At 44.6% G+C, this 13,274-nt stretch overlaps 1 protein-coding gene across 4 annotated transcripts; it reads right to left on the bottom strand.

Annotated features, from left to right (window-relative positions):
- Positions 1–377: 377 nt before the first annotated feature.
- On the bottom strand, positions 378–12,986 carry jade1 (jade family PHD finger 1). 4 transcript variants are annotated; one of them, XM_084568952.1, is made up of 11 exons: positions 12,862–12,986; positions 11,145–11,227; positions 10,248–10,315; positions 9,359–9,516; positions 8,712–8,896; positions 7,383–7,594; positions 6,353–6,520; positions 5,114–5,230; positions 3,922–4,524; positions 2,463–2,580; positions 378–2,212 (listed from the first exon to the last, which is right to left on the bottom strand). In XM_084568952.1, exons 2-11 carry the CDS (start codon positions 11,191–11,193, stop codon positions 1,188–1,190), a joined length of 2,703 nt encoding a protein of 900 aa, XP_084425078.1. In that variant the 5' UTR covers positions 11,194–11,227; positions 12,862–12,986; the 3' UTR covers positions 378–1,187. The 4 variants fall into 4 exon arrangements, with proteins under 4 accessions (XP_084425078.1, XP_084425079.1, XP_084425080.1 ...); XM_084568953.1 differs by having other exon boundaries at positions 11,145–11,270; positions 12,862–12,961; XM_084568954.1 differs by lacking the exon at positions 12,862–12,986 and adding an exon at positions 11,702–12,271.
- Positions 12,987–13,274: the final 288 nt, after the last annotated feature.

Genomic DNA, 13,274 nt, shown 5'->3' on the forward strand with positions numbered 1-13,274 from the left:
ATACTGTTTCACAATATCAGGAAGGTGGTCATAATGTTATGCCTGATTGATCCAACTACTGAAGAGAAATTTAACATGAATGAGCCAACAGTGACCTTTGACCCCCAGGATCCTAATCACATCATCCTCAAGTCTTGACTAAGTGCTTGTTTTATTCACTACTTATAATTAGAGCTTTCGTTATTAAAAATGCAGATCAATCTTATAAATTATCAGGAAACTAGTTCTATATTTAGAGATTTTCACATATCAATTAAGCTGCAGATTGTTTCTATATTAGATGATTTAAATCCAACATGTTCTTGCTTAAATAATAACTTGAATAATTCCCAGACACAGATTTAAGTCCTCCAGAGTTTTTTTTTTTTTTTTTTTTATTCCTCTTTAAGACAAAAACAAAAAAACATTTTGCATAACAGTAGTACAGCAGCGGCCAAGGGTACAAAACGCTTTTTTTTTTTTTAAATTTGATTTATTTTTAAATTTCTCAGTGTAAAAATAACTCTTACTCAAACCTCCCACCTGTGCCGTCCTCTCGTAGTGCAAATAAAAGTTAGGCACGTGATGGATACGATCGCAGTTCAGTTACAGCTCTGAAAACTCCTCTCTGCTCTGCTTCCCAGTTCATGATCCATTAAAGCTCCGTTTGATTTGTTTGGGGGGGTAAAGGGGGGCGGGGGCGGTTTGACTTCCTGGTTTATGGCCGCTAGCGTCCAGTGAAGCTCGGGTTTAAAAATAAAGGCCGACAGGATGAGGAGTATCTGCTTCAGCTTCTTCGACTAAGTGCAAACCGACTCTCGGCCGAGTTTTTAATACTATATCCAAAAAGAAATAAAAGACACTGAAAGCTTATGGTCCCAAGCAACGATCACAGCTCCTCCCACACGTGATGCTTGTAAGTATCTAAGCAAGCGGTTCTTTTTTTTTTTGTTTGTTTTTTTTTTAAGTGGCAACTTGACATCTTTTCTACTTTGAGGAAGAAAAAAAAATAAAAACTAGCTCAAAAATAATAAGTAAAATATTTCCCACTTTTACATATGTTACAAATAAAAAATAAATATCAGCTCTGTTCTTTTTAATCTAGCCATTTTTGTGATTTAGAGAAAAATAAAAAGATACAAAAAGGAAAACGTTCTTTTCCCGACTCAACGCAGTGCAGCTTATTATTTTTTTTTCTGAAAGTGTCATCAGGAGGCCAGGACTCCTCGCCGGATGATGTCGGACCCGTAGCGGCGGCCGAGAGACGAGTCTCCCCTCAGCTGGTGGGAGTGGCACCGCTTCAGCGTCTCCAACTCGCCGCCGTCGTCCGCCTTGGAGTCGGAGGCGTACCCGTCGTTCTCCATCCCCGTGCGAAGCCGCGTTCTCGGGTACGACGGCTCCGGCGTGTTGGTGAGCGGCCGGAGCAGAGGCTTGCGCGGCTCCGCCTCCTCCGGAGACTTCTCGCTCCTCTTGGGGATCCGGAACTTCCCCCAGCTTCTCAGATGTCCCGCCGCAGGTCCGTTAGAGGCGTCTGTCTGCGTCCTCCTCAGCCAGCCGTTGGCTTTGGCGTCTGAAACCACGGCGGCTTTGTTGAACTTAGTGTTGCTCGTCACATCCAGAGAGGAGACGGCGTTTCTTCGGATCATTCCCTTTGCTAGGAAGAAGTCGTCGGACTCAGAGTTCCTGATGTCCACCAGCCTGATGGACACCGTCTTCTCCAGGTGTCTGGGCTCGGTCCTGTACTTTATTTGGCTGGAGGGGAAGCTTTCCGTGACGTCGTTCTTTCTCCTCCGTCTCCTCTCCTCCTGCTCGTGCTCGTTCTCCTGCTTCCGTCCCGCCTCGTGTTCGGGCCCCGGGGCCTCCCTCCTGGTGGCTTTCCTGCTCTCGGGTTTGTGCAGCTTCACGTCAGTCGTTTCCTGAACGATCTTAGGGAGCGTCGTCTCCTGGTCGCTGTCCGGGTTGTGGATTTTGGCGTCGCCCAGGGCCTCCGTGGCAACGGCCTCTTTGATTCTGGAGCTTCTGCCGTCCTTCGTCTCCAGCGGCTTGCTCGGATTGTCTTTCTTGTGGGAGTGCGGCGAGTCGGTCGGTCCTCTCCTGTCACTGCTTTTCCTTCTGACCTGCTTGGAGGAGCCTCGCTTGGCGGCGGAGGAGGAGGAGGAGCTGGACTGGGAGCCCTGAGAGAATAACGAGTCCAGAGAGAGGAGCTTCTCCAGATCCTTGGCTGAAGGGTCGCCTGCAACAAACGAGAACAGGTTCAGTATAAAATTAGAGGAAGGACAAGAAAACATTTTCATAATGTGAATTTGTAAAGACACGTGCTTTTGAGTGAGCTAAAGCTGCAGCTGTTTGATTGTTTCTCCACTAGAGGGAGACAAACCTCCACATCTGAATCACACACAGGCCTGACTCCAAAGTCCAGATCAGTTTTTTTTTAGTTATCGAGTCCGTGGAGGTTCAGAGAGTTCAGACGTCGGTCGACTCACCTTTGAGCAGCTCGTGGTCGAGCAGTCGGATCCGGTGCTGGAAGATCTGCTCCTGGACCCTCCACAACGAGCGCTTCATCTTCTCCCTCCGGGTCACCATGTAGGTCAGGTTACGGACCTGTGGAGCGACAGCAGCTTCTTTAAGACCTGAACCCACTCCAGGTCCTCAAATATGCAGATTTGAGGCTTTTTTTTGTTTCTGTTATACACTGAGTTGCCACTTCATTAGGTACATTATAGTTTACATTAACAGAGAGCTGTTGATTCAACTGTGTTTTCACTTCTGGAGGCTGTGGTCACATCCTCTGTTATTTAACCTCCTTTTAAATAACAGAAAAACAAACGTCATCCTCCAGGATCAACATCCAGTTGATTTAACACCTTTCTGACGCAGTTTCAACGTAAACTGAACATGATAACGTTCATGAAGGAGGATTAAGTGCATTTGTTTTCACTGGTGTACCTAATAAACTGGCAAATCACTGCACATTGACCATCTCTGTACTGGGATGAGGATACGATAAACAGGTTAAACATATCACATGTTTTCTATGAAGGTTTCAGTCATCCAGGTCAGGGTACACACACAGAATGAGTTTGGGTTTTTATTAGTGATGTGACTAGGGTCTGTTAACCTAATAAAACTCTCCACACTTTCAAGAACCCAAACAAGTCCAGTTGTTTTTGTTTCAGCTTTGTTTTTGTTTTGGGCTCTGGCTCTTTTCTTCACGTGCATCAGGACTGTGTTGTATTTGAACAGCTGATGGATAGTCCTGCTATGTAAACTCACACTATTTTAGATTATCTAGTAATATGTCCTGTGTAGTTTCACACATCTATGGCTCTCCTACAAAGACACTTTACTTATTCAGTCAACGCACCTTCAAACGGCACAAATTCAGTCTGAAACACAACGCACTGTTCTGTGATCATGCCACTAAAATGTTAGGATGCTCTGTTGAGCTTTGAGTCCAACAAAGGAGTTGGGGCAAATAAATTCTGAACGGTTTTACTGAAATCACTGCAACAGACTAATCACAACGTTTTAGGACAGCTTTGCCGTGACCTGAGGTAGCTGGACTTTTCTGGAGAGGAAGCTCTGACACAGGACCATTAATCAGCCTTAAGACTTTTTGATAACGTCACTTTGAAACCTGGACCTGGACTACAGACTGTCTCATGGGTTGATCATATATCAGCTGTTGTTTTCTAGTACCTTTCTACAGAGAGGAGGGGATAAAGATGAGTATGTTCTCCTTTTCCTTTCATAGTCGTTTATCTGTAATAGTCTGATCTTCTTCCATCTCCTGAGCTGCTGTAAATATCTCATCTATAAGTAAAAACACTTTTGACTTGAGCTCAGCGTTTATTTAAACATCTGACAGACTCGTCATTCCCTCCTCTGCGTCGCCTCTCTGCCTGTCCTGTGAGTTCTGACCCGGGCCGAGTAGAGACCTACCCTCTCCAGGTCCTGCCGGAGGTGCGTGAAGAGCTGCAGGCGTCGCAGCAGCACCTCCTGCTCGCGGCGGGCCAGGCTCTCCTCCTCGTCCTTCTTGGGCGTGAGAAGCGGCTGGTTGAAGTTGGCCTTGCGTTTCAGCTTCCAGTACTGGTACACGAAGTCCACCACCTCCCGCGGCACCTTCAGGCGACCGGCCACCTGCTCCACCTCCACGAACTGGTAGAAATCCTCCTCCATCTCCTGCAGCTTCAGCTTGCGGAGGCTGACTCTCTTCTCCTGCTGCCGGCTGCTGAGCGTCTCCTGATCGCCGGGGGCTCTGTCCATGAACTGGTGAACGGCGTAGGAGGACGAGGAGGGGGAGGCCGCATCTTCCTCTCCTCTCACCCGGCCTCTCCTCCTGCCCTTCTTGTCTCTGACGCCCTCTTTCTCCTCCTCGTCCCCCGAGTCTCGGTCCCTGGACTCGTCGCCCTCGAGCCCGGAGTGTTTGGGGCAGTACGACTTGAACTTGACCTCGTCGTCCTCGGTGAGGATGGTGTTCATCTCAAGGCTGGCGTGGAGGCCGCACGTCACGTGGAAGGCAGTCCGGCAGTTTTTCGCTGAGCACTGCAGAAGGAAACACAGCAATGTTTAATTCGACTTATCCACATTAAAACTACTTTTGGTTTTACGGATATTGTGCATTAAAACAATACTCTGATCATTTGAGACACTATACTGAAGGAAAACTCCTAAAAGTAAGGTACTAATCTGAATCACCTCGGCAGCTGTGATCCAAAGTAGGGATCTAGTTTTCAACTAAATGTTTACATACATTTTAGCCCTTCAAAAACACAGCATATACATAAAAAAGTTATGTTAATGTGCATGCACGCTTCTTTTATTATGTTATTGTCAAGAATCCCATATGTCTGATGGAAAATATAAGCCCAGTTCAGCCTGATGAGCTGCGCCTTCCCTCCTCTACGCTGCTGAGCTGTCAAATCAACACAATTTAATTTCTCCGTTTACCTGTTTGTGCACAGCGGACGCATCGTCACGCCTGCCGGGAGCCGCTCACATCCCTGTGATATCTCCCGGCTGCCGTGCCAAGAGTTACTCTCGACACGCCGGCTTCACGCATCCCTCCCTCTTTTTTTATTTTTTTTTTCCCACGTCTCATTAAATGAAACCGAGTGTGAAACGACAGCGCTACCTGTATGCACGCTCCGGTCTTCTCTTTGCACAGGCAGCAGATCAGAGCCCATCTGTTGCTGGGGATGTGCGACACGTTGGTGATCGGCTCCATCTTCTCCGGATTCCCGATGCTCACCTGCACGGCAGCAGAGCAAACAATAAATATACAAGTGCTTCAGCGCAGGAGTGAGTGGGGGATGGAAATAAAACCTATAGTTGTGTTTGTTTACTAAAGTTCCTTCAAATTTAACCTGGACAGTCCTAAAACCCATCAGAGCCATTTTCCTTATAAACAAAGAGCAAACATTTGACTTGCATGCTGTGTAGTTCGGGTTTCGGATACGAGGCTTTACCAATTCCACACAAGTTACGTCCCAGATTTATCAAGAGCGCAAGTACAGACATGAATGCATATTGATAAATGCCCCAAATCAGCTCAACAATCGATCCTGTTACTCAAATCTTCACCAGAGATTAATCAGCTCCAAACTGACCAACTTCCCCCCACAAAAATTGCGTGGGCGGGGGAAGTTCAGGTTAGGTTCCAGGGGAAACATTTTCAGTACGTTTCGTTGGTTCATGTCCAGCCAGTAGCTTACAGAGGTGCAGATTAAGGCAGCAATCAAGATTAAAATCCACCCTATTATCAGTTTTTGATTGGATTATAAATGACAGCGTGCACAGGGCCTCTGATTAAAACTGCACTTTGGACAATTTGATTTATTTACAAGCAGGAAAAGTGTGATATGAAGTTATAATTGTTTTTGTTGCTGTCCGATTTGTGTGGGTCCTTGGTTACTTTCAGGCTATTCGCTGACGTAATCAAAGGTAGGAGTGTTTTCCCGCTCCAGTTTTTTCTACAGGTACGAGTTTGGGTGATTTTCACCCGACGTTAGTGTTTGTGTATTAAATCACATGATCATAATAACTTGAAACTGGATTTTTCTGGCAACGCACCGTGCACAGATATCATCCTGTTGCAGGCTTTGATAATCTGGCATGGCAGCAGGTTAATAAAACATAACTAATGGTAGTTTACTTTAGCAATCGCTGGCTACGAATATTTATTCTTTGATACTAGAGCTACCTCAGTGCTTAGAGGTCCCGGAATCTGCATGTAATTCTTATTTAGTGTAATGCATATGGATAAATATCATTTGTGATGGTGTTACTGATTAGAACGTTCTAAGGTTAAAGGTTTCCGTTGCATCGTGCTCATCTAACAGCGTTTTAAACAAGACTAGAGCTCCATCTTCACCTCTGGAATCCACAAGGCACAGCTGACGTGGACCCACTTGGTTCCACTTCGGGTCGGCTTCATGGCGCCGCCCTTCTTGGGACACAACTGGCACTTTGGCAGGATGCCGAGGGCGCAGATCCGGCACAGCCAGCTGCCCTTGGGGACTTTCTGGATGCCGTAACACGCCTGGGTAGAAACACAAACAGAGTGGGCGACTCAGCCTTCAGACCAGTGGGCAGCGATCTGAGCGAAACAAGAGGAGGAGGAGGAGGAGGAGAAAGGAGGAGTGCAGGGAAAGCAAAACCGAAATCTAACACGGGTCGTTTTCCTTTCCACCAAAAAGAAACTGTAGATATCAATACATATTTTTAAAACGCTGGTTGTTTTGCTACCTTCATGTTTCTGAAATGATATTAGTGGAATAATGGCGTCCACATAAACGTAGGAGGTAACAGATTTTAATTCATGTCTAATATGGAAGCTCTTTCAATCTATTTTATTACTTTTTCCTCACACGTTTGGTGACATTTCTGCTCCTCTTATTACAGCTAGTATGGTGTCATTACGTTAATTTCACTTGGGCCTCTCCTGGAAGGTTATTACACTCTATTAAGATGCAGTAAATTGCAAATAACGACCAGATATTTCCAGGTATTCTGGAAAAACTTACTCACAGGACATTTTCTCACCATTTTACAGTCAAATTAAGCAAAAAAAGTCCAGGCAGACATTATGAGGCTTAAGTGTTAAAGGGTTAAAGTCAATTTTTCTAACTTAGAAAAGCATTTGTTGCAATAAAAACACATTTATCTTGCTGCATTTTAATAATTTCTTGTTTGTAGTATTCTAAAAACAATCCTTTAGCTCATAATCTTCTTTAAATTAATTAAAATGAGACAGAAAGCATAAATCCATAAACCCAATAAACAAAGCAGACATGGGTCAGCTAATCGATTCGTTTAAAAGAGGAAAACGCTGAATATTGATTAAACAATGACAGAGACAAGTGTTTATCACACAGCCCCCCCGCCGTGCGGCGACCTCTGACCTGGTGAACGCAGATGTTGCATTTGTCACAGAAGACCATCTCGTTGTTGTCCTCCCCGTCCGGCGACTGGCAGACGTCGCACACCACGTCCTCGTCGTACTCGATGCCCAGCCCCTCCTCCGTCTCCATGGCATGGGTCATGTTTTCGTAGCAGCAGTGCTCGAACTCCTCCATCACCCGCTCCATGGTGAGCTCGTCCAGCGGCGGCATAGCTGGAGAGAAACAGACGTGTGTTATATTTGGTTAATGATGGAGCATAATCGGACACTACAGAGCTCCACGTTTTAAATTCAAGCATCAGTGCTTCACTGTGAGGTGAGAAAAGGACATAACTTCCTCACACAACCAACAGCCGACAGTTTGGAGACGAAATTACAGGTTCAAGTGTGTAAGTCGTCAAATCAAAACCTGGAGACAGCAGTTCAAGTTCACGAAGATGTGGTCAAAGCTACTCAGGAAATAATATGAGGCTTTTCTCGGAACACAAACTTGAATATAAACTAGGGTCCCGATCAAGTCCATCTGATCTGATCTGATCTTCCTCTCCTGTAGATTCCTAAAACATGTTCTTGTCTTACTTGTATTCTCATGTGAAGAGAGTAGTTTGTACCTTGGCTCCAAAAAAACAAAAACCTGTGTTGTCTGCTCCAGAAATGTTCTGATCATCCAAGCAATTTCAACACATTCAAAGTGACCTTGATTTGAGGGATCCTATATTGATTCATAAAATCCTTGGATCGGTTAAATATGTGCCACATCCTGCAGTATTTTATTATAAATCTCACTGCGTCTCATTTTGCACGACAAATCTATCAAAATACGATGGAAGCTCCAACGCTGAGAGCACCGTCAGGCCTTGAAGCTGATAAGGACGACGACAGAGCGGAGCTGGACAAAAGCAAAGACGTATGAAAGATGTGAAACTCGATGTTAAAATATTGTGGAAATACCACAAATCTCTTGAACCACTAACAACCTTAGTTTTGCGAAAATCTCTTTCATAACCACGCAAAACTGATTTGAACTTTCCCTAAATTAACTGATACTGAAATTAACTCCAGTTGATTCAGGAAATACCCAGCCAACGGTGCAGGACACATCACCAAAACTGGGGTCATAGATGCTCACTGATGGGAGTGTACAGAAAGACTTTTCTTTAAAGAACTATGCCGCTGAAGTCAACATCCCAAATCTCTTTTAGCCGACCTCTGAGCAAAACCTCGAGCAAAGAAAATAGATCACGAGGAGAATTATTGTCAACTTCCAGCCATTTTTAGCGAACTCAAGAGTAGATCCAATTAAAATCCAGACAGCTGCTCAGTGACTCACCCATCACTGCAAACTCCTCGTTGATGATCTGCAGCCAGGCCACGTCTTCCTCGTTCAGGTCGTAGCGGCACATCCCGTCTGCCAGCGTCCGGATGTCGACGTAGCCGAGCGCCTCGGTGCCCGACGTCCGGATCAGTTTCTTTGGTTTCACGAACATGACTTCCTTTCCTTTCTCCGCCAACACCCTGCACGGCACAGACGCAACGTTAACGTTTCACAGGGCATACTGCGAGCGTGAAACGGACACAAAGCGAAGGACGTTTATGTCCTGAAATGTCCTAAGACTGACATATTTTTGTAGTTCTTTTATGCTTTTATTTTGATAGGTTGTGTAAAATCAGAAAGTGTAAAATCAACTAATTGACCCCACTTCTAAATAACATCTAGCCTAGTTTGACATTCCTGTACTGTAATGTCTTGTTACTTATTGATAGACCGATACAGAAATATCTATGGTACGCTAATATCAGCTGATGCATTGATATTCCTTTAGGCCCAATGCATGCAAAAGGTCCCTATAACGACAAACAAATGAAGGCCATCGGCAACATTTGCACACGATTTTCTGTATTTGCATGACTCAGGCACATACAAAGCAACGACTTCAATGACTTTTGGGACCTTTAAAGGCTTCTCTGTTGCCCTACCTGGTGACGGGCTGTGGGATGGACTGCGGGCTGACAGGGACCTGGACGCCCTTCTCCCACTCCTGCCTCCACGGGTCGGCGAGGACGTAGTACTCCTCGGGGTTCAGCTGATACGAGTCGTGCACCTTCATGGCTGTGATCAGGTCCGTCCTGAACACCTGTGGCACGAGACACCAAGAGTCAGCTCAACATTTTACTGCAGACATAGTTGTGCATTTTTCTGCTCTTGAATAGATAGAAAATATAGTAGACAGATAATTTATTGAGTATATAAATGATTATCCAGTCATATGAGTGTTTATACCTCGAGTAAACATAGGTCCCAGTTTAATCTACTGCACATCTAACTGTATATTTTCCCCGCTGCGGGATAAATTGAAGGATTACCTTATCTTAAAGTACATTTGTACATACTGTAAATCAACATATGCACCAACAGTAACTCATACATTTAACACGTATGTATTTTTCCATGGAGATAGTGTATCTCAATGTCTGCAACAGCAGGACAACACACGGGAACCAGCCAATCAGGGCCCTGCTTGGTCATTGTTTTGGTTCAATTTGATTGGCTGTCTGATCGAAGGGAGTGTACAGTTGCCTGCAGGGACCAAGTCCACAGAGACGCCGACTGTGCAGCAGATAACAGCAAAAATGCTTCCATCTGAGAGACCCACTATTTAAGAGTGACTCCCAAGATAGTGGGTCTTTTTATGAATATGTAAATAACTACTAACAAATATTATAACTTCTGTTTCTGTTCTGATTGATGCATTTATGTGTTTTTTTCCCCTAAAACACGCAAAAGTAAAACAACGAACGTGACAACAAAGACCTACTCAAATACTAATCATGCTTAAAGAAATTAATAAGTCTGAGTGAGCCGTACCTCAGATGGTTTCTGCCCGGTCCCCCTCCTGGTCTGTGATGAGTGCTGAGACCAGCAGGTGGAACTACCTGGAGGAGAAACACCACAGAGCGTTAGAGGGCTCAGCATTTCTTCTTCGTCTTGTTTCTGCCGCTCTAATTAACGACTACACATCCTCTTGAAAAAACAAAAAAACATTTGGATTTCCCCCTCCAGGGGAACTTGTTTGAATAGTCAAAATGGTGCAGCAGACGTTTTCTGTTTTCAGTTTCATTTTAGGAGAAGATACTAATTTGACTCTGGGTCTCGGTTATGAAATTACTGTAAGAAGTATTAACGTTCACACGATGGACGTTCATGTCACTTACCATCACTTTTTTGTTAGTAAATGTGCATATTATAAATTAAATAAACAGCTGAACTGTTGTAGAAAACCCCCAATTTCCAATAAGTGCTTTGTGTTTCAAAGTTCAAACAGTCTCAGACAACTTACCCTTTGCTCTTTGAATGACGTGGTAAATCTCCACTTTTTGAAATGTACATAGGATGCAACAACCAAAAGGTGTTTTTGAAACTGTTCACTGAGGTCATATTTGAACCCGTCCATCTGTCTGACCTGCCGGGATGTCACTGAAGGTCCAAAACGGCCTCCTGTCCCTACTCTGCCTCCTGTCGTCCTTCTTCTTCTGCTTTTCCTTAATCACTGTCCATCTGCTGCCTTTCTCTGACTTTCTCAGTTTCCTCCCTGAACATGAAGTACACACTGACAAAGCTGCAAAGCTGCATTCGCACACATTAAAGCGGCTCCAACACAAAGAAGCACTTTGGTAGTAAGGTGGTAGCACTTGTACTGACCTAATTTATATCTATATTTGGAGCAGGAATGAATGAGTCAGCAGAGTACGATATTTTGCTTACTTCCATTGTCCGAGTCATCGCTGCTGCTGAGGTGCCTGCTTCTCTTCATTGTCGTCTGTCTGCGGCGCTCCGCTGGGAAGACACTTCACAAACAACACAGGACGTCAGGCTGCGGAATATGAGCAGCTACAGGATATAACAGGAGTGATAAAGAAAAACATTTAACATTTGGTCGTGAGATAAGAAGTCTGACACATTAAAGAGAAAGTTCAGCCTATTAACTTACAGTTAGAGGAAAGCTTTGTACTATAAATAAAAGAATACTTATAAGCATTATAAACACATGTATGTTCAGAGCTGCTAAAAACAGTTGAAATGCTGAGATACCAAATGTGCATCCTGAATTACTGTAATTTCCAGACAAACAAATCATATAAATGTACACTATATCCAGTCCTTACACAAGAAATCCAGCAAATACACCATGTCCCACTCAAAATCTAGATTAAAACCACGTTGAAATCGCGAAAACATCGGAGTTGGAGACGATTGTAAAACTTCCATCTGTTTATGAACAGATCTGACAGCGCACCAACCCTGCAGGGATGTGTACACACCACAGTCACTGTTCCAGCGATGACAACAACAAGTTACCACATGAAACGCAGGCCGGGATCAGCGTCGTGCAGGGTTATGAATCATCCCACGGTGTGCATAAAAAAGAAAAACACCTGCGAGGACTTTAGCCTCTCGACAGCTGAAAAAATATCTCGGGGGTTTGCACGCACACTGTGCTCAGGCGAAAGGTGCTAACCCTGACTTAGCCTGGCTAGGCTAAAAGCAGACTAGCTGTGGTTTGTGGGACGCCCCCTTTTTTTTCCAGCAAACAGGCTGCAAAAAAAATAGCGGCTAACTAGCTAGCGGCTAACTCCAGCTAGCATCTGCCTAGAAGAACTACTCTTAAAGTGTTACTACGGCAACGCAGAGACACAAAAACAACACAAGGTGTTGGTGTATTTGTTGTGATAAGAATGCATTTTTTAAACCACACATCGTTTATTTTTTTAAAGCCACGTTTTAGCTGGCTAATGTTAGCATGGATGCTAATCTCCTATTGCCGTTATACAACATTAGGGCCTACACCCACACCCGGTGCCTCAACTGGAAATGCTGTTAATTATAATAATGTTTTTTTTTATCATTAAGTATGCGCCATTTTCCTCTAGAAACCAGATCATACCCGACATATTTATTCTAATGGAAGCAATGCCTCCGCGCTGAATTTAGCTGAGGTTAGTGGTTAGCAACGCAGCCTAGCTTGTTAGCTAGATGCTACACGTCCCTTGGTACAGTTTGTATTTAGCATTAGCCATCGCTGCTAACGTTACGTTGGCTTCTATGGTGCACCCTAATTAAATCCCACAGCCTCGCCCAGCTATCTGTCAAAGGTTAGGGGTCAATTATTGATTCAAATAAACTTCCTGAAATCAATATGAACACGTGAATTAAAACTATTAATTAACGTGAGAGTTGTTGTTTCGCTATGTTTGCGGCTAGCCCAGCAGGGCATGGGGGCGAACGTACCAGCGATCCACTGGCTGAGGTTAATCTTTGGCGCCATTTTAAATGACGATGTCGCGTTTTCGTAGCGGGCTGCTGCTAAGTGCGACCATACCAGAAACACAAACTCGCTCAAATGCCCCGACAAGAAGCTCCTGGAAGACACGAACACGGTTCAAACCCGCACAGAGTTGAGAGTAAATTGCAAGGTACGTACAGAGCACGTCAGGCCGATGAGAGCCGGTGTTTGAGTTTGATGTGAAGCGCAGTTTTTTGCCGTGAGTTCCGCTTGACCCGCATTCCACATACACAAACACAGCGCGGCGGGGAGGAGGATACCCAGCCCCGGACTGCGGCTGCGCATGTCCGCCGCTAGGGGGCAGCAGAGACCCGATGAAGCAGCAGCGCCACCGTTAATCCAACACAGAAGGAAAAAAAAAAAGTTTCCACAAAACAGCACAAAAAACCCAGATTATAAAATGTCAACACACTAAAAAATGTGACCATAATCCTTTAACAAGCGTTTATGACACATATTTACCACAAGTTACTCCCCTTTTGGCAAGTCCAGACATATTTCTATCTATTTAAAGGGGCAGACCCCCATTAACTTCTAAACTACAACAAACT

Source organism: Chelon labrosus (genome assembly GCF_963514085.1).
Source record: "Chelon labrosus genome assembly, chromosome: 20".
Classification (NCBI taxonomy): domain Eukaryota; kingdom Metazoa; phylum Chordata; class Actinopteri; order Mugiliformes; family Mugilidae; genus Chelon; species Chelon labrosus.